This window comes from Enhydra lutris, unplaced genomic scaffold (genome assembly GCF_002288905.1).
Source record: "Enhydra lutris kenyoni isolate GAN:26980312 unplaced genomic scaffold, ASM228890v2 scaffoldscaffold14, whole genome shotgun sequence".
Lineage (NCBI taxonomy): Eukaryota > Metazoa > Chordata > Mammalia > Carnivora > Mustelidae > Enhydra > Enhydra lutris.
The window spans coordinates 39,384,456-39,406,282 of NW_019154098.1; the positions used below are offsets into that span (position 1 = coordinate 39,384,456).

Here is a 21,827-nt window from a genome sequence, read left to right on the forward strand (position 1 = left end):
TATAATCTTTTACCAAAACCCCTTGGGAATTTTGGAAGAATTCTTAAAAAGTAACTTTCAATGGTACATCATTTTAACATTAATTAAATATTATAGATGGTTTTTATTTATTTTTTCAAAGACTTTATTTGCTTATTTGGGATAGAGAGAGCACAAGCCAGGGGAGAGAGGGAGACGGAGAAGTAGTCTCCCCGCTGAGCAGGGAGCTAGAGGCGGGCCTCAATCCTGGGATCGAGCCAAAGGTAGATGCTCAGCTGACTGAGCCACCCAGGAGCCCCATTATAAATGGTTTTTAAATTCTAATTGCTTAGCTCCTTTCTACCTCTAATGCCTAACATTAAACCACAGTAATCTAAAAACAAACAAAAATAATAGGACCCAAGGAGTAAACCTCACATAGGCAACTAAACTAGGTGTTTTGCTTGTTTTTAGAGAGTGCGCACAGAGCCTGTGCAGGAGTGGTGGGGAGGGGCAGAGAGGGAGAGAGAGAATCTTAAGCAGACTCTAAGCTCAACACAGAGCCCTGTGTAGGGCTGGATTTTACAATCCTGAGATCATGACCTGAGCCAAAATCAAGAGAAGGATGCTTAACCGACTGACCCATCCAGGTGCCTCCCTAATCTAGGTTTGAATTCTTATTGTTTGTTGTTTCTGAAATACATTTAAAAGTCCATTTATTTAAAATACCTTTAATGTCAGACGAAAGGATAACACCAATTGAAATCCTTCACGTAAGTGCAAAATTCAAAATGGCACATGGAAAATGTGTAGCCTCTCGGTGTCGAAATGCCTGATCTTACAATAGCACCAGAGATGCGTTCCTGTGATGAGGATTTTGTTAACACATTTAACACACTGTGATAAATGAGAGTCAGCTGCAGTAGACAGACTTCAGGTGAGACGTAACTAGAGGGACACACTTTCCAAGGTTCCTACCAGCTTTAAATTCTGCCACAGGAAAGAAACACTAGGTATAGTTTGCCCTGACATTGTTGTTCTTTCTTATCCCATCGTAATTATAACTGTAACATTATCATCATGAGCTCCCTAATATGTGCTAGTTCCTTTCTCCAACCCCCCTTCAGCTAAGGCTTATACCTTCTTTTTAGAGTCTCATTTTCTAAACAGAATAAACCTATTACCACAATGAAGAAAACACCCTCACCCTCCAGTAACTGTACACCCTACTTGTTATGGGCGATAGCTGCTGCAGTCTTGGATGTATTACTATTCTAAGTGCCTAAGACAACTGTGTACGGCTTAGAAGTTTTATGGAACAACCTAATCAAGAACATGATAACCACACTCTTTGTATAAAATACGTACACATTAAAAGATAAGATAAGATCTATACCCACACACTTCAGTCCATTTTTTTCTCTGTTACAACACACTGTGTCCGTTCATCCTTTTACGATCACGCCAATCTATGTGGCTGCGGAAAGATCCACGGCTTCCCCTGTTTCTTCTTCTTTGGTTCCAGGCCCTTCGCTTTTCTCATTCTCCGCCTCTGTTCCAACCTTTTCTCCTGTCTCACCTGGAAAAGTAACCAAAGGAGATATTAAGAGATGCTCATTTGTCATTAACAATAAAGTACCTGACAGTTGGTTTCCAATGGGGCAAGCTTTTGTTCTCTAGGTCTAATTAGTAAGTTTCTCTGGTGGGGTCAAGAGAGGCAATTGCCTTGATTCTCTCAGATCCTCTGAATGGCTGATGTCACTTGACATCTCCTACCTTGGCATCCCCCTATATAAAATGAGACTGCAGAATTACCCAAGAAGTGAGAGCAGAACATATTATAAATAAAAAGTTCTGTTTATATTTAAATGAAAATGTGGTCTAGGCATGCCCATAAACCTATTTTGTTGGGCCATGATGGTGTTTAAAGAAAACAATCATTAATTGCAAACAGTTAAAAGTCTGAAAAATAAATAAATGAAAGTCTGGACATTGTAGATACAAATCTGTGTCCCTAAGAAGTCAGCATGGGCAACACTGGCCCCCATGCTCATGGACAGAGCCGAGGCAGCTGCCTCTTTTAATAGGTTGGTGCACCTGTTCACTAGCTCAGTCCCCAGGGCTCCCCAACATATAACACGTGCCCCTCACTTGACTCACTGTCGTTCTCCTAGGCCCTAACAACGCAAGTTTGCTAACCCTAGTCTGACAAATACATGTTTTTACTTGCTCCTCCCTTGTTATTCCCGGAGCACTTCTATACACCTTCATTAAAGCACTTACCTCAATAGATTGTGGTAATTTGTTCAAATTCTGCCTTCTTCCCACCAGACTGTGAGCCCCTGAAGAACAGGGCCTATCCCTCACCCCTACAGCCCCCGCACCTGGCATATGACTGGGACTCAAAAACTGCTGCTGTGGTCATAAATGAGTTAAGCAGATGAATGAATGCTTTACTCAATTACACAGTAGTATGCAGCTAAAACTCACCAAAATGTAGATCATGGCCTAGAAGACATTTTTTTAAAAAATTATGACTGTAATAAGGAACAGTATAGATACCATCTTTTATGCTGGTCAAGTACATTTTAAAAACCCATATGCCGAGAGATGATGCATTGTCTCTAGTCTTCTCATAGGGACAAGAAGCCAGCGGGAGGACAGCAGCAGACTGACAGTGATTTTTTTTTCCTAAGGATAAATTGGCAAGGATGAAAACTGCCCTGTTCTGTCCATTAGTTGGGTGTTCTCGCATTAGGTGAGTTCCCCGCTAACCACCTATTCATCTCTACTTTGGATCTTCATCCCATACTTGGTCCCAATGAAAAGTAAACTTGGAAAAATTCATAACTTTTAACACGTTGCCTTCAACATCCAATTGCATTCAACAATGACAACTCCAGGTTAAAAATTGTCGACACAGACTCTGCTTTAGAAACAAATTTTAGGGCACCTGGGTGGCTCAGTGGGTTAAAGCCTCTGCCTTCAGTTCCTGGGATCATGACCCGCATCGGGCTCTCTGCTCAGCAGGGAGCCTGCTTCCCTTCCTCTCTCTTTCTCTCTCTCTTTCTCTGCCTACCTCTCTGCCTGCTTGTGATCTCTCTCTGTGTGTCAAATAAATAAATAAAATCTTAGAAAAAAATTTTAAAGATTTTATTTATTTGAGCGAGAGAGAGAGAGAGAGAGAGCATGAGAGGGGAGAGGGTCAGAGGGAGAAGCAGACTCCCCGTGGAGCTAGGAGCCCAATGCGGGACTCAATCCCAGGACTGTGGGATCGTGACCTGAGCTGAAGGCAGTGGCTTAACCAACTGAGCCACCTAGGCGCCCTGCTTTAGAAAATTTTTGCTGGATCGCTTCCCAGCCATTTGGCTAAGACCAAGTGTAGAAAATTTCTGTTGAAGAGCCAAAAGCCTGTTTTCCAGGTATGGAAGCCTTTTTGGTTTGGGTCAAATGAAGTCCAACCACCTGAAACAGAGATCCCCAGGGATGATCTCTCATACGGCACATCTACACAACCAGCATAAATTTACCTTCAATGTGTTGGTCCCCTTCATTAGTGTGACTTTTCCTGACCATTTCCATATCTGCTCCAATTTCTAGAATTCCTAGATGCTCCATGCTTCCAGCTATCATTCCTTCAAGTTGACTCTGCTCCATGTTTCTGGGACCTTCGGGAGTTTTCTGGAGCAACTCACTGTTTACAGCTGTTTCCACAAACTGACTTCCTTCCAACACTTCCGGTGTTTCACTCTCTCCGGGAATTGTTTCTAGAGGTTGGGACTGCTCATCTTTTCCCAATGTTTCTTGAAGTTGCCGCTCTCCAGCTGTTTCCACAAACTGACTTCCTTCCAGTACTTCTGGAGATTCCTTCTCCCTGGGAACTGTTTCTGGGAGTTGGGTCTGTTCACCTTTGCCCATTGCTTCTTGAGGTTGTGGCTCTCTGGCTGCTTCCAGAGGAGGGATTTTCTCAGATGTTCCTAGAAGTTTCATCTGTCTGGCAGTTTGTGGATTCTCAGTACTCTCCACTGCTCCTGGAGAGCCCCTCTCTCCTGTGGCCCTCAAAGGCTTGGTGTACTTGGGGTCTGTTCCTCTAGATTCGGCCTCAGCATTTCCTTGTAAAGGCTGAGCCTCTGTCACCGCTCCCATGTCTTTCTTCTTTCCTCCCAGACCCGGAGTATCATCTTTGCCACCTGGCTGGGGTGGCCCTGACTCCTCGGGTCTGTCTAGAGGCTGAGCCTCTTCTGTGGATGCTGGTGGATCCGCAGCACTGTTTGCCAGGGGCCGTTCACAGACAGATTTAACACCGTTAGCTGTAGACACTGCTGAAATCTTGAGCTTCTCAAAGCGGGGAGAACTTTCCTTTTCCACCTTGCCATAAAGAGTGGATTCTTTTCCCAGTGTCCGTGGTTTGGGTTGGGCAAAGCAGGACTCACTTTCTTCTGTGATTGAAAAAAATACATATTTAATGTTACTTTTTGATCATTCATTTGAAAAAGAAAAAGAAAAAGAAATCAAATTGTTGGTTAGTCTCTAGCCTGAGAAAGAATATCACCATCAAGAAATAATGGACGGGGGCACCTGGGTGGCTCAGTGGGTTAAAGCCTCTGCCTTCGGCTCAGGTCATGATCCCAGGGTCCTGGGATCGAGCCCCACAACGGTCTCTCCGCTCAGCAGGGAGCCTGCTTCCCTTCCTCTCTCTCTCTGCCTGCCTCTCTGACTACTTGTAATCTCTATCAACCAAAAAAAAAAAAAAGAAAGAAAGAATGGACATCATTGGGGAAGGTATGTGCTATGGTATGTGCTGTGAAGTGTGTAACCTGGTGATTCACAGACCTGTACCCCTGCGACTAATAATACATTATATGATAATTTAAAAAAAAAAAAAGAAATATATTTAGGGGTGCCTAGGTGGCTCAGTCGGTTAAGCGTCTGACTTGGGTTCAGCTTGGGTCAGAGTCTCAGGTCTGTGGAATCAAGCCCCACGTCGGGTTCCAGGCTTACCACAGAGTCTGCTTGAGATTCTCTGCCTCTCCCTCTTCCCCTACTCCCCTCTCTCAAATCAATCAATTGATCAACAAAATCTTTTTTAAAAAGTACATTTAACATTCAAGAAAGTCCTGTGTACAACTGAATAAAGAAAGGCCATACCATGACCCTAACACTCCCTAAGTCAAACTTCTATACTGTCTTCAGCCCAAACACCTTATCTGAAGCGTTAAGGTCCACCAAAACCACGGTGTTTTCATATTTGCTCCTCAGACACCTTCTCATGGTTCCTGTCCCATTTTCTAAGTAAGCATATGTCACTTTGTTTTCTCCTGTTCTTTCTGCTTCTTGCTCTTTCTCCTCCTTAGCCCTGGTAGAAGATTTCAGTGTGTGGTTTTTGGGCTGCTAGAGAGGTCTTCCTTTTTCCTGAAGAAGAATGGCCCTCAGTGAAAGGAAAGAGTCCCATGACAGAGAAGCTCCACTAGGTGAAAACTAAGACATCTGGGAAGGGAAAGTACAGGGACAGCTCAGCCTGGGTTTCATTTCATTTTGGAGGAGGGGCAGAAGTCATGAAAGAGTTGGGAACCATGCATTTTAATCCTGGCCCTTTCTCCAGCTGTGTGACCTTGAACACTCCTAAGTATCTCGTCTATAAAATGGCAGTGACTCTCTCTCACTACTTGTCTCCAAGCCGCATGAGGCATCACATTAAGCACTGAACGTGAATATGCCCTAGACAGTTTAAGACAAGCAACTTGGCAACATGATTCTACTCTATGACCCAGGAATCCTCCTTCTGGAAATTTATCCTAAAAACATACATGTCAGGAAAAAGCTTGAAATATATCATCTCAGTATTCCTTATAACAGCAAAAGCTGGCAAACAAATTAAAAGTCAAATAATTTGGGGGCACATATTCTGCTGGATGGAATATTCATCAAACAAGAATTTATTCCATGAAAGATGATTATGAAGACCATATGCTAATTTAAGAACATAATTATGATAGAAGTTAAAATTTCAGCACGCACAGTGGGGTTAATCAAATGAAATGATGCATATAAAGCGTGTATTAGCACACGGTCTGCTGTGCCCATAAGTGCTCAGTAAGTTAGCTATCAATTTTATCACAGTATGATTACAGCATTGTTAATCACTGGAAGGGAAAGAGGGGGAAGAGAAAGACAATCACAAACAGAGGGTGAAAATAACTTGGAGGAAATAAACCAACATGTTAAAATGGGCCTCTAGGTGATATACTTCTATCTTTTTTTCCCCTGAAGATTGTTTTTCTTTTTTTTTTTTTAAGATTTTATTTATTTATTTGACAAACAGAGATCACAGGTAGGCAGAGAGGCAGGCAGAGAGAGGAGGAAGCAGGCTCCCCGCTGAGCAGAAAGCCCAATGCGGGGCTCGATCACAGGACCCTGAGATCGTGACCTGAGCCGAAGGCAGAGGCTTTAACCCACTGAGCCACCCAGGTGCCCCTGTTTTTATTTTCATTATTTTTAATCTTTTTCCCTAAGTTACTCCCCACCCCAGGTACATAGGTGTACATACATCTCATTATCTAATGTGAGATGCACAACTAATATTTGGATCTCCTGGGGCATCTGGGTGGCTCAGTCGTTAAGTGTATGCCTTTGGCTCAGGTCATGATCCCAGGGTTGTGGTATCGAGCCCCATTTTGGGCTCCCTGCTCGGAGGGAAGCCTGCTTCTTCCTCTCCCACTCCCCCTGCTTGTGTTCCCTCTCTTGCTGTGTCTCTTTCTGTCAAATAAATAAATAAAATCTTAAAACAAAAACAACAAAAAAAACCTTGGATCTCCTCTCACTTCCCTAGTGGCAAGTATTTTAATTCATTTAGCTGTATTGGAGGAATATTTTTCTTCTATATCTCTAAGCAAATTGCTAGTTCATAATCTCTCTGTTTGGGCATTTCTGCTCAGTCCCACTATGGAAAATAAAGATGTGGGCTGCTCCTTCTCCCACTTCTGTCACCCCCTACCCTCTCCCTTTACACATTCACATTTCCTTTCAATTCAGCTATTGTATATTAGCAATCATTGAAAATAGGAATTATGTTATTTGGGTAAATCAATACCCAGGTACATGTCCATAGAATGAGTATGTCTGCTAAGAGGAACTGAGCCAAGCAGTAAGCTATTACTTTGCATAAATTAGTTTTCATTTCTCCCTGAGTTAATAATGTCATAGTTCTTCCCTTCCTTAGTTTGTGTATTATCATTAACTCAACTCATTGCCAATCGTTTCTCTGTTTATTTATTTTTAAAGATTTTATTTATTTATTTGAGAGAGAGTGAGTGAGAGAGTGAGTGAGAGAGAAAGTGCACAAGAGGGTTGGGTCAGAGGGAGAAACAGACTCCCCGCTGAGCAGGGAGCCCAACGTGGGGCTCGATCCCAGGACCCTGAGATCTTGACTTGAGTTCAAGGCAGACACTTAACTGACTGAGCTTCCCAGGTGCTCCTGTTTCTCTTTTTAATACATTTGTTCACATCAAATCATTTCCCATCTTGCCTCTGGGACTGGGTTTGAAGCCCCAGATGGAAAGTAATGTAAACTGAGGCTTGGAGCAACAGAGTTTGGGAACTGGGGGCGATTCCAGGCCCTGGCAGTGGGTCCCCCGGGAGTCAGATGTCAGAACAGGGAGAAGGGCTATCCTTTGGCTCTCCCTCAGGTCTCATCATGAATGAAGCTTTCAAATGAATAGCCTTTTAAGCCACTTAACAAAAGGGATTTCTCAGGCCTATAACGAAACTTCATTATGAAGAGACGATTCATTTAGATCTCACAAGGGATGTTCTAGAGATGTCTGCCTTAGGGAATTAACAGGGAAATGTGTTAATATACCAATCACAGATGTCTGCCAAATTATATTTGCCGGTAAAATAGTTATTACAGTGATTAGTACTGTCAGTTATATGAGACAGACGACTTCCATGCAGCTGGGCCTGCTGTGGGTGCATTCCAGAGGCATCAATCTTCTAGAGCAGAAAGCCGTGGGGGATGTCACAACACAGCCCAAACGAAGTCACTCAGTTGTATATTTTGAAAGACATATTATGCCATCAGACCCAGCCAAGTTTTTTCCCCAAAATCAAAAGCTTTGTGAAAAGTTCTCTATCCACAAAGAGTGTCACAAGTGTCCAAGCGATCTATCAATTTTTGCCACATAACTAGAACATCTATGCCCGTGATCACAGTATCAATTTTCATTCTTAGGTATTTTCCTAATCTTACAGATAAACTTGAAGTAGGCAAATGTCCTCAACACAGAACATTTTTATAATATAGCCTGAAAACAGCCAACAAAACTGGGAAATGTTACAGAAGATATGCCATGTCTCTGTTATTTTCCTATAGTAGCCCAAAGGAGATAAAACATCTTTAAAATGACCACCAGTGGGGCGCTTGGGTGGCTCAGTGGGTTAAAGCCTCTGCCTTCAGCTCAGGTCAGGATCCCAGGGTCCTGGGATTGAGCCCCGAGTCGGGCTCTCTGCTCAGCGGGGAGCCTGCTTCCCTTCCTCTCTCTCTGCCTGCCTCTCTGCCTACTTGTGATCTCTGTCTGTCAAATAAATAAATAATATCTTTAAAAAAACAAATAATAAAATAAAATGACCACCAAGTATTAACTATAGAGAATAAATGATGATTACTGGAGGGGATGTGGCGGGTGGGGGGGTGTTAAACAGGTGATGGGTACTGAGGAGGGCACCAGTGGGGATGAGCACTGAGTGCTGTTTGTAAGTGATGAATCACTGAATTCCACAACTTAAACTAATATTGCACTGTACATTAACTAGCTGTAATTTAAATAAAAACTTAGAGGAAAAAGAAATAAAATGAACACCAAAAAAGGAAAGAGAGAGAGAGAGAATGTTCTAAGTATAGTGACACATTCATTTTGTATTTATATCGATTAACTGCATTCTGCTTGAATTTTGAAATGAATGTATTTTGGAGGTCACGTTCTTAATGAACAACCCAAAAGTTCTTTCTCTTATGTGACAGAGAGGGTAATCTGTCTCAAGGAGAGGACAGAGATCATATGACCTTGAAAACAACACCCATAAGGTAGTGGGTCTGAGTCCTGATTCCTGTCCTCACTAGCCTGATGATGGCTCTTTGTGCCTCAGTTTCACCAGCTGTAAAGTGGGAACAGTATTAGCAGAGTTGCTGTGAGGATTCCGTGTGTCGCCTTGCGAGTGGAAAGCACTAGCTCGTGACTGGCACCGCTGGGGGATAACCCATGTTAACCATCACCGGTATTAGACCTCAGTCGACGGCGCTAGCAAGGAAGAGAGGATGGTAGACAAACAGAAAAGTAAAGTAATTTCATTCATTCCGACTCTGGTACCTTCCTCTAAGCTTATTTAGAAACAAAGAGCGATTGGAGTAAGTAAATGAAACAGTTGGAAAACAAATGGTAGTTTCAAACCACTTCTCAGAGAGTAAAATAATGAAATCCACAGTCACCACAAACACTTCCCTTCAGGCACCAGATTTCTATCCTTCAGAGGATTTTTATCCCCACATGCTGAGGCAAATACAATTTCTGGTTTTGCTTAACCTCCCCTCTCTTCAGCTGGACCAGTGCATTCCAGACTATTCTGATGTTGGATGTGAATCCTGACTCCACCATTTAATTGACGGTGTGAGCTGGACAAGTTCCTAAGCCCTCAAGACCTCAGTTTCCTTATCTGCAAAATGGGGATATGACAGTTGCCTTTCAGGCCTCTTCACAGAACTGACTGAGGCAATAATGTGTGTAGGTCCCCAACAGAGTGTGTGACGTGAGCAGGTACTTGGTAAACCGAGGGCAGCAACAGCCATGTGGGTGCAGGTTTCTCACCACAGAGGGTGTCCTGCCGAGGGGCGAGGGAGAGCTGAACTCCAGCCTTTGTGCACCTGCAAAGCGGTGTCAGCGGTGGGGAGGGCATCTTTTTCCAATTTCACAAAGGTCCTTTATGGTCTCCTGGTGGCCTTGCCAATAAATTACAGCTAACGTAGCAACGGAAAGAATGAACTGCAACTTAAGGAGCTGGGATAAACATGCCCCTAAACACTGGAAAGTGAAGAAGGTACAACATCCTTTCTCCTAGCACGCAAACTTGGAAAGCAGTGAGATCTTTGGTCCACCCATAGGAGACATTCTCGGCCTAATCTGTATTATTATGTAATAAATACTGTGGAGGGACGCATTGTTTCCACATCCAAAGTTGTTTAAAGATGTATGTGTTGAGGCGCCTGGGTGGCTCAGTGGGTTAAAGCCTCTGCCTTCGGCTCAGGTCATGATCCCAGGGTCCTCGGATCGAGCCCCGTATTGGGCTCTCTGCTTGGCAGGGAGTCTGCTTCCCTTCCTCTCTCTCTGCCCTCCTCTCTGCCTACTTGTGATCTCTGTCTGTCAAATAAATAAAGAAAATAAAATAAAAAAAAGATGTGTGTGTTTTCTGAACCCTACATTTTATCAAATCATACACTGCTGTGGGCCTAATCCTTTGGTGCTCATTATCTCTCTTGGCTCTGTTGTAAGCTGACCCGTGCACAAATTTATTGTGACAGCTGAACTAACAGAACCCTTGTTGTAAGCACCGTTGTGATAGGCACACAAAGAAATGAAATACTAGGCAACATTACAGAAGGGATTAGAATGAGAGCTAACATACCTGAAATTCACATTATGATGGAAGCTTTTCAACTCAGTTCATTACCCTGATCAGACATGAAAAGTTTCTACCCAGCAAGGAGGAAAACTTGAGGTCAATATTTCCTATCCCATGGCTGTGACATATTAGACATCCCAAAGACCTCACAGGTTTCTAGAGAATTGGTGAGAAAGGGGGGCCCTGGTATTTTCCCTCGCTGCCACCATTTCTAGGTTCTTTACTTTGGACCTTTGGGAACCAAGACGCAGCAGGCATCAGCCCCCAGGGAAGAGTCTACTCATCTTCTCCTTTTCTTACTCTGCTTTGTCCTCAATTTCATCCTACCATTTATCCAACAAACATCTGTGGGCCCACAGGTGCTGCTCTAGATGTTTCTGCCCATTTCTCTCACCAAAGTGTCTACAAACACTGTCCTTGTGGGCTCATCCCCAACAGTGTGTTCTGTCACGAGCAGATGTGAACAGGGCGCTCATTTTGAAGAGAGGGGAACTTATGCAAAACCCCACGTAACTGAAGTATGAAACCATGACCAAAAAATCCTATAAGAGGGTAAATAAAGACTGGAGAAGCCATCCTTCTAACAGAACTCTCTAAGATGAGTTTTCACCATCCCAGAGTAAGTTCAATCAAGTTTGAAGGTAAACCTGATGTTGAGGTTTAACTGTAGAGGAACAAGACCATGTCACTGGGGAGACACTTCTGGAACACTTGAGGCAGAGATGCAGGGCCAGGGAGGGGAAAGGCTGATATGTAAGAGCTACAGGGCCAAAGTAATGACAAATTGTCACCTCCTGCAGAAATCATGTTCCAATTTCATTTCCTTTGTTTATTTTTCGACTCCTAGAAGAGACACTCTTATTTCAAAGAAGCTGTTGCACAAAACATCACTTTTGAAATGAGCAACAGTATTCACCACTGAGAAAGACATTTTTTTCATTGACTGATGCTCACTACTGGCACCTGCGGATCCAGCATTTGGGCAGAAATCTAGTCTCAAAATCAAAGGCATTTCAATGAACGAGGCAGAGGAGAAAGGAAGTGAAGATCATGTCTCTAACAAGCCCACATTGTGACACTTGACCAACCTCAACAGACCTCACCCACCATGCTTCTCCAGGAGGAACAACAGCGGCTCCTGTTCATTGAGGCACTTTGCCTTCAGCTTTTTTAAAGATTTTATTTGATTTGATTTATTTGATTGATTTGACAGACACAGATCACAAATAGACAGAGAGTCAGGTAGAGGGAGAGGGGGAAGCAGGCTTCCCGCTGAGCAGAGAGCCCGATGTGGGGCTCGATCCCAGGACCCTGGGATCATGACCTGAGCCGAATGCAGAGTTTTTAACCCACTGAGCCACCAGGTGCCCCTACCTTCAGCTTTTTGTACATTACCTCATTCAGTCTTCCTAAAAAACTCCACAAGGCAAGTCTGTTATTATCCCCAGCACGAAGCAGAGGAAATTACAGCACAGACAGATCATGAGCCTTCATCTAGGAGCAGTGCGCAGCTTGTGAGGGGCAGAACTCAGATTCAAGCCCAAGGAAGTCTGATTCTACCTGGAAGTCTTGGGTGCTTTCAGGCACATTATGGGCCCAGAACCTGCAGCATCAGCGTGACCCGGGAGTTTATTTTATTGCTTCTGTGTTTGCTGACTCGTGGGCCCCACTCCAGATCCCACTGAACCAAGATCTGTATTTGGACGAGATCCCCATGTGGTTAGGGTATCCACAGCTGCACTCTGGGGTCCCCAGGGAAAGGCACAAGGGAACAGGTTAGGAAAGACGAAAGGGGATAGTGAACACACAGAACTGCTGGGTGTCGTGTTCCTCACTCCCCATGGGCATTGCTGCTCGTCCTTAGACAGAGGGTCCGGGCTCCATCCTCATGCTCACCTGTCATATAGTCAGCACTGGGGATCAGGTGAGTACGCTGATTTAGCAATGTCAAGGGCCTGGGCTGGTCTAAGTGAGCATCACACCAGAGAGGGAGATTTTTCTCAAGCTTCCTTCATGTCACAGAACCAGCTGGGTTTGCTAAGGCCCCCTCCTTGGGGAGGTCCAGAAAAAGGAGCCTTCTGATTTCTCCTCTGAACTTAAGGTTAATGCATGTTCTATTCAACCCTGCACTCCAAGGGCAGTGAGCAGGTGGCCGCACCGGTGTGAGCTGGCTGTTCCCCTAGCTCGGCCAAGGTGCCTGTGCTTGACTCAGGGTGGGGTGCAGGGTACGAAAGCCTGTGGCCAGGAGCAGGTGCCCGTGCCTGAGAAGCCGAGTATTCCCATGAGAGTTAGCAAATTGGGGGCTGGGATCAAATATTAAATTTTACAGCAGAGCAGTTGTATTTACAATGGATGGGTGGATGGTCAGTGCCCCCCCTGATGCCCTAGGACCAGAAGAGCAGTGGCAGACTGAGTAGGACCCCAGGACTTTCAGGTGACCACTGCTATGACTCTCTCAGGTTGCGGACCCATACTCAGTTCAGATGACTTTGCCTCCACAGTGAGGGAACAGTACAGATTGCACTGAGGGATTTTCTTTTCCAGAATGAAAAGCCACTTGTCTTCCCCTTCCCCTTCCCCTAAGCACCTGGGAGGCCAGCATGGGGCTCTGGAACAGACATTTGAAAACTGAATTTAGTGAGCTTCTTCATAAGCAGGGCATAAGAAAAAGCTTTGATTTACGAAGAGGCAGTTTTGACCAAGAATCACAGCAATGATTAAGCTAGAAGATTTCGGTAAGACGACAATATAAAATAAATTCCTACACTTACCCTTTCCCAAGCATCAGAGTCTTCAAAGGGAGGATTAGAGAAGCTTAGGGAGGCAGTAATAAGTCACACTGAGAAAGTGTACCCTTCAGATGATGTGGTGTGAAGGGCACTTTACTTCTGTCATCTTTCTCCCAGAACCCACAACCCCAGGAGCATTGTAAGAAAAACAGCAGACAAAACCCAACTGAGGGATAGTCTAGAAAATACCTGACCAGTACTCAAAACTGTCAAGGTCATCTAAAACATGTCTGAGAAACTGTCATAGTCAAGAGTGGTCTAAGGAAACACAATGACTAAACGCATTCTGGAATCCTGGATGGAACTCTGGAACAGAAAAAGGACATTTGAGAAAAACTGAAGAAATCCGAATAAAGCATGGACTTTGGTTAATAATAATAACGTACGGAGGGCGCCTGGGTGGCTCAGTCAGTTAAGTGTCTGACGTGGGGCAACCTTACAGGTGCATGATTTAAAAGAACACCGTGAAGCTTTGTTTGGCTGTATTGACACTTGCCTGCCTGATGAGGAGACCCTCTCCACAACCCACTCTCTTCCCAAGCCCACCGCAGCCAACGTTGCCTTCCAAGTTTGTGATATTCCCTGGGTCCCGATTCCTACTCTCCCTCGGCTTTTCTATGTGGTACCCTCATGCCCTTGAATCCCCATCTCTGTCAATCCAGCCATCCACCCATGCACCCACTGGACAGACAGGGATTGTGTTCTGCCTACAGGGTGGGCCATACAATGAGTTATGGCAGAAGAGGGGCTAGACCCCAGATGGAACTGGACTGTGAGAAGAGCAGGGGCTCCCAAGTCACATGAACTGGGCTGCAGCCCCATCCCTTGCTAGCTCTGAGATCTCGGGCAAGTTATCTCTCCTCGCTAAGCTGCAGTTTCCTAGCTGTTTTTGCTGATACTGATGTTTGCTTTAGAAGGTTCTTGTGGGGATCAGAGTCTTAAATACCCGGAACCAAGTGGGAACTCCTACCTGTCTCCTGCCTTCCCCTCCAAGCCTATGTTTTGATGTGGCTGCACTAATCTTGAAAATCCCTCAATTTTATTAAGAGAAAAAAAGAAAACTTACTGTATTGTTGATGAGAGAGTAAACTGGTACAAGTTTGTTTTTTTTTTTAAGATTTTATTTATTTGACAGAGATCACAAGTAGGCAGAGAGGCAGGCAGAGAGAGGAAGGGAAGCAGGCTCCCTGCTGAGCAGAGAGCCTGATGCGATGTGGGGCCGATCACAGGACCCCGGGATCATGACCTGAGCCGAAGGCAGAGGCTTTAACCCACTGAGCCACCCAGGCGCCCTAAACTGGTACAAGTCTTAAGGAAGGCATTTACACAGTTATCCATGAAAATCATAAAGGTACATACCCTTTGACCTAGTAATGCCACTTTTGGGAAATGGTTCCACAGTTACTCTTGCACACATTCAAAATGATGTATATATAAAGGAATTCACTGCAGCCTTGTTTGCAACAGGAAAAGATTGGAAACAAACCAAATGTCCATCAGTAGGGGACTGGTCAAACAAATCACACAATAGATGGTTAAGCAAGGGTAAAAAAGGAGAAAGACATTCTCTACGTATCAATATAGAAATAACTCCATTTTGCTTGGTGAAAAAAAAAACCAAGGTGAAAAATACATTTTATAGGGACACCTGGATGGCTCAATTGGTTAAGTGTCTGCCTTTGGCTCAGGTTATGATCCCAGGGTCCTGAGATCAAGTCCTGCATCGGGCGCCTTGCTCAGTGGGAAGCCTGCTTCTCCCTCTGCCTGCTACTCCCCCTGCTTGTGCTCTCTCTCATTTGCTCTGTCTCTGACAAATAAATAAATAAAATCTTTAAAAATTACATTGTATAATGAAGATGGGAGTGGGAAACGATATTTACAATGTATAAACAAATTTTGGAAGAATATCCAAAAAACCCCCACTCAATAAAAGTATTTACCCATGGGCATGATTGGAACTAAGCAGATGGTGGGAATAGGGCAGGAGGTATACTTTTCACAGCATGCATTTTTCAAATGTTTTCAAATTTTTGAACCATGTATGTGGTTCTTATATTCCATTTTAATTAGCTGTAGGTAATAACCACCCAACCACAAAGACTAGCCAAGCTTTGTGTGCCAGGCTCTAGAAGGGACACAAAGACATACTAGACTTGGTCTAGACTTCCAGCATTTTTTCTTTAAAGATTTTATCTATTTATTTGACAGAGAGAGACACAGTGAGAGAGGGAACATAAGCAGGGGGAGTAGGAGAGGGAGAAGCAGACTCCCCACCAAGCAGGGAGTCCAATGCAGGGCTCGATCCCAGGACCCTGGGATCATGACCTGAGCCAAAGGCAGATGCCCAACGACTGAGCCACCCAGGCGCCTTGACTTCCAGCATTATAAAGAAGAAATCCCATTTTTATATATAATATCTGCCACCAAGCCTATTAAAATGAGTTTTAATGTTGATGATATTTAGACTTCAATTACAAAGAAAAAAATGTTTGTCTACTTAGGACTGAAATGTCACTGTGTGAAAATATTGGCTGAAGGTATCTCCGCAGTACAAAGAACAATTCACATAACAGTGTGAAATTCAAGCCTCATTCAATTGCCTTGGTAACACGGACTCCAAGCAGCGAGTGGAGAGTTGAGGGTCGAATAAACAAATGATTATAGCTAGCAGTGGAAATGTACCTATTAACCTAGCAGTGAATTTGTCAATAATGACCATCTATTTACTTCGTCCGTGCTGGTGCTGAAGCTGGAAGATTTCAGGAAGAAGTCTGCCACAAACAGTTGGCATTTATATTAGGAAAGAGCAGAGCAAGGATCACACATGCACATAGGAGGTGGCAGCACAGCGGGGGAAGCTTCAGGTACGAAGACCTAGAGACCCATGGGTCCATTAAAGTCCCTAAAATCAACAAAACCTTTGTGTTCCATTCCACCAGACCCTCGGGGTGCTGAAAAGAACAGAAATTTTGAACAGAATATGGCCCCCAAATTGAGACTTGATTCCACAAATACAAGAAAGTCCACTCAATCTGTCTCATCGTCCTTTTAGAAAGAAAAGCCTCTCTCCTCCCACATTTTAGGGCATTCAGTAAAAACCTATGTGTGACTAGCATATACCAGGCCCTGTTCAACACTTTGATGGCACTGGATAGTTATCTGACTACCCACCTGTGTCCTGATCCCCCACGTCTCTTTCCATAGTCAGTCACCTTCGGAGGTGAGGGAAAGAAGCTCGGTGGGATTCAGTGTCTGATGGGTCCGAGCAAACACAGCCATGTGATCAGTGGAAGGGCTTTTCCTATTTAGCCTAACAGCTACCTAACCAAATAGCCACTATCTGACTTAAATTTAAGCCCAGAAAATAAGTACCTTCAGATTTTGATGGTACAGGATTTTAGAGTCATAAATGATCTCAGAGGTAATCTAGCCCAAACCACTATTTAATGATTATTTTGCTTGTAAGCTAATATTATGTTATGTATGACAGTTCTTAAGCTACTGAACAGAAAATTCAGAATTTGTCAATGCAAATCCAGTCTACAGGCTAGTTCTCGTATTTTAACATCAACCCATGTGGTTTTAAGGTTGATATTGTGAATTTAAAGAATGTCTGGTAGGATATGAGGATTATCTGTATCCCTGTGGGAGGGCACCAGAAGTTTCTCTACATCTATGTACTCTGCTCAAAATAGCTCTAGGGTTAAATAAATGTCTTCCAAATATTCCTAGTTCAAATTTGGAAGTAAATACAAAGTTCATATTTTACTGACTCATTTGGGATAAATAAATACTTATTAAAATATGTTTATTATATATAAATATAGAACAAATGTATTTATTATATATCACAACTGTATCATATTTATTACTATAGATCTTATCTAGGGAATATGATAAAACTATAATTATATTATTAAATTTGTTAAATTATAATACTATATTATACTTTATTAGATTTCTTTTGTTGTTTGGAAAGTGGATGACATACATCTCTCTAATGGGGATCCAGAGTGATCTGAGGCAAAAACAGATTTAAATCTGTTTATAAGGATGGGACGCCTGGATGGCTCAGTTGGTTAAGCAGCTGCCTTCGGCTCGGGTCGTGATCCCAGCGTCCTGGGATCGAGTCCCACATTGGGCTCCTTGCTCATCAGGGAGCCTGCTTCTCCCTCTGCCTCTGCCTGCCATTCTGTCTGCCTGTGCTCGCTCTCTCTCCCTCTCTCTCTGACAAATAAATAAATAAAATCTTAAAAAAAAAAATCTGTTTATAAGGAGAAATAGGTCAAGCTCTGGAAGCAGAGGACCTGAATTCAAAGCCCAGCTCTGACTCTGAAAAGTAAATAATTTGTCCAAGGTCACAGGGCTCCTTATCTTTGAAATGGAGATAATCATACTTACAGTATTGTCATAAAGATTAAGTGAAGTAATTAATTCAACAACTATGTGCCAAGTATTATTAGGCACCAGGGGTACACTTAATAAAGGTACTTACCGGACATTTAATAAACTTGGATTTTTTTTTTAATCTAAAACTCATACACACAGACTTAGGATTGGATTTAGGATTTAAAGAAGTTTTGAGCTGCACAAACAGGAATGAATTATTTATTGAGCCTCCAAGATCATGGAGTTGAAATGCTGATGAACATACAATAGTATCCAATTACAAGAGAGTATTATGTGATTGGGGATCAGAAGCAAAATACACCTGTTGACTGATTCAGTATGTGCATTGAGCAATTTATGCAGCAGATTAATCTTCTATACGCTAAACCTGGTTGTTAAGCATTTTAACATTTCTTTCAGAACAACATCCAGGAAAACTTAGAACAATGAGGAAAGCATGAATAAAAAATGAAAGGGTGTGACTTATATGGATAGTTATTAATATTGGTGATAAAAATTTTTTTTAAAACAAGGTTATTCATTATGTTTTGAAAGGATTAAAAACTCATTCCCCTTATTAGATACTTATGTCCTTCCCTAAGAGTAACATTCCCCAGAGTCATGTTTTTATCAATTAAAAAAAATCTATAATGAGGGGTGTCTGGGTGGTTCAGGTGGCTGAACCCTCTTGATTTCAGCTCAGGTCATGATCTCAGGGTCCTGGGATCAAGCCCAGCCTCCGCACTCAGCATGGAGTCTGCTTATCCCTCTCTCCCTGCTCCTTCACATGTGTGCATGCACTTTCTCTCTTCAATAAATAAAAAAAAATCTTTAAAAAGTAAAAAATAAAATCTATAATGATGATATAGTGCTCAGCTTTAAGAAAAAAGATTTATTTATGTATTTTTAAAAGATTTATTTATTTATTTATTTGAGAGAGAGAGAGAGAAAGCATGATCGAGCAGGAGGAGGGGCAGAGGGAGAGGGAGAGAGAATCCTGAAGCAGACTCTGCACTGGGCACAGAGGCCCACGCCAGGGATCCCAGGACCCTGAGATCATGACCTGAGTGGAAATCAAGTCTGTGGCTTAACCAACTGCACCACTCAGGCACCCCCATTTATTTATTTGGGGGGGGGCATGAGACAGTGTGCACATGCAAGGGGAAGGAGCAGAGGGTGAGCCTCTTCAAGCCCACTCCTGCTGAGTGTGGAGCCTAAGGCATGGCTCAGGATGGGACTCTATCTCACAACCCATGAGACCACGACCGTGAGATCACGACCTGAGTCAAAACCAAGAGCCAGAGGCTTAACTCACTGAGCCATCCAAGTGCCCCTAGTGTTCTGCCTCTTAAATCAGTATGCTACTCCTGGGATATCTGGGGCCACAGAAGGGGATAAGAGAAACCAAAATATGGTCTATCTTCTTGAAGCATCAATTTTCTTGTTTTTCATATTGAAAACAACAAGGATTTGTCATGGAACAGAATGCAAAATCTAACTCATTTCATAAAATAAAATGAAACATCAAAGAAATTGTTCCTTGTTCTAGCCTCTTTAAAAATTTTTTAAATGTATTATTATTATTATTATTATTTTGCACTGGCCTCTTGAGAGCATGTTTGAGGTATGAGGCTTTCGTTTCTTTAAAAGAAAGGTTAGCGAGTATTGTACATTAGGAATGGATTTTTCCATCACTTCACATCGTTGTCAGAGACAAAGGGTTTGGAATCACTTTTATATATATGGTTTTAATGACTTTGCCTATTTCCAAACTTTTTATTGCTTTTAGAAATAAATTTATCATACACCATGAAAATGACTGCAACACAACAAACATACTTCTGACTAGGACACAGTGTTTGAACTTTGAAACAGCATTCACGAAAATCCTGTGCTCTCTACTACAGAATCAGAGAGGAAGACGTTTCTGTTATTGGAATAACACAAGGTGCTAAAAGAAGACCTCTGAAAAGGAATTAACTGGAATAAAAAAATTTCCCCTAGCGTTAGCCTTGAGTATGACTCCAAAATAACTTGAAGGAATTTGCTTAACCTTCGAAACTTTGTCTAAAAATGTTAGCCATTCAAAATCTTAGAAGTGTACATAAAACCCAGTCATTCTCTAGTTAATTAATCTGCTCTTACTCTTTTCACAGCACTTCTCACTGTCAGAAACTTAATCATTTAACTTGTTTATTGCCTGTCTCTTTGATCCCTAACCCCCCCTCCCCAAATAGGGTCACTTGTATCTCCAGCATCTAGCCAGACACCTGGCTATGACATAATGACGTCCAAAATACACTTGTTGAATTTAGGTGATGACCACGTTTTACCACGGATATTCGTCAGGAAATACTGAAGCCAAGGATAGGGGAAGGTGTATCTGACCTCTTCAAAAGAGCAAGAACCTACTTGATGGAGTGAACGTCCATCCACCTGTACCATCTTTGATGCTGAAAGGCTGACGAGAGGGCAAGGTCTCAAAAGAAAAATGAGTACCACGTCTCTCCTCACGACCAGACGAATAGTTCCCAGTTCCCAGTGAGTTTGCAGCTTTATATATTCTGAAAGTTCGTACTTTGGGGAGCTAAAAGAGCACCTCTTTTAAGGGTCGGAAAACACTCATCTGTTTAAGGGAACCCGTAGCCAACCGCGGTAGGGATTGAACACCACCTCCCCGGTCGCCCGGCGGGTAGGGCGACCCCGGGCCCGGCCCTTGGCCTCCCGCGTCGGGCAGCGTGCGCAGCGGGGCGCACGGGGACCTCCACACCGCGGGTCCAGCGGCTTTCCGGAGGGAGTCGCGAGGCGCTCAGGGCCCACTCCGGTCGTCAGCGAGCAGCCCGCCCCCTGCCGGGCGGGGCGGACACGAGTCGCACCTTTCGGACCCCCGGGGAGCAAGCCGACTCGAATCCCGAGGCCCGGGTGTGGTTGGGGCTGGGTACCCTGCTCACCTCTGCGGAGCCCGCTGCTGTCGCCGGCCTTGTTGAGGGCGCTGCTGGAACAGCCCATCGCGGACAGAAGGGCGGCCCTGTGGACCAGCGCAGCCACCTGTCCTGGCCCCGTGCGGGCGTCGGCCCGGAGCTCGGATCCCGCGCAGAACGCACCCGCGGCGCAGCGCTCCTGCAACTCTGCCCGTCTGGCACCGGCGGGTGCGGAGCGCAAGCGCACGGCGGCGCGCCCGGGTGGTGGTGCGCACCTGGGAAGGGGAGGGTGCGCGGTAGAGGTGGAGGAGGTGGGAGGGGGTGGTCAGGGAGGGGGGAGCGAAGAAGCTGCAGAGGACAGGGACAGGGAGCCAGGTAGGCAGAAGGTGGGGAGTGTAGTCTAGGAGGAGAGGGAAAAGCCTTCAGAAGCAGGGACAGGGACGGTGTCCCCCGCGAGGGCGAAGGGCTGGGAGGGCTCATCTGAATCATCACTAAATAGCTGGAGAGGGGAGGAGGCGACTATGGTCAGTGACTGTTGATTGGTAGACTAGCTTCGGATGGCAGTCGTATTCTTACATAACGTCAGTACTGTTACCACGAGGAAGTTTGCTGTTGATATACTATTTAATCCACCTGGTAGTCAAGTTCAGGCAATTGTCCAATCTGGGACCACACATCACATTGAATTGTTGTGCCTCTCTTTAGTCTGCTTAAATCTGAAGTAGTTCCCCCAGTCTTTGTCTTTCATGACCTTGACCTCTTTTAAGAGAATGGGCCATTTATTTTGTAGAGTATTTCTCCGTTTGGCTTTGTCCGGTGTTTCCTTATGATTGTTTTCAGGCAGTGCAGTTTTGGCTGGAATGCACGATGTTATGTCGTCTGTGAATTCCCACCGAGAGCAAATGATGTCAGTTTCCTCTATTAATTATTGGTGATGTTAACTTTGACCGGTTAGTTAAGGTAGGGTCTGCCAAGTTTGCCACCAAAAAGTTACTATTTTACTCATTGTAATTTACTTTAAGACTAACATCCTATATCTCATCAAACTTTTATCTGCCACTGTTAGCATACATTAATATTCTTGCTGGGACCAATTATT

General features: G+C 43.9%; 1 protein-coding gene across 1 annotated transcript; it reads right to left on the reverse strand.

Moving 5' to 3' along the window:
• Window positions 1-570: 570 nt before the first annotated feature.
• LOC111146658 (glutamate rich 5) lies at window positions 571-20,816 on the reverse strand. The gene is made up of 3 exons (XM_022502303.1): window positions 20,759-20,816; window positions 3,489-4,397; window positions 571-1,537 (listed from the first exon to the last, which is right to left on the reverse strand). The coding sequence occupies exons 1-3, from the start codon at window positions 20,814-20,816 to the stop codon at window positions 1,428-1,430; spliced, it is 1,077 nt and encodes a 358-aa protein (XP_022358011.1). The 3' UTR covers window positions 571-1,427.
• Between the last annotated feature and the right edge of the window lie 1,011 nt (window positions 20,817-21,827).

What these genes read in the sequence shown, in the direction of transcription:
- LOC111146658 (XM_022502303.1), bottom strand. Translation starts at nt 20,816, where the DNA reads ATGGGCTGTTCCAGCAGCGCCCTCAACAAGGCCGGCGACAGCAGCGGG. An exon ending in CAGCAGCGGGCTCCGCAGAG is followed by an intron (nt 4,398 to 20,758) that starts GTGAGCAGGGTA and finishes TTTCAATCACAG; the next exon opens with AAGAAAGTGAGTCCTGCTTT. An exon ending in AGGGGACCAACACATTGAAG is followed by an intron (nt 1,538 to 3,488) that starts GTAAATTTATGC and finishes TTACTTTTCCAG; the next exon opens with GTGAGACAGGAGAAAAGGTT.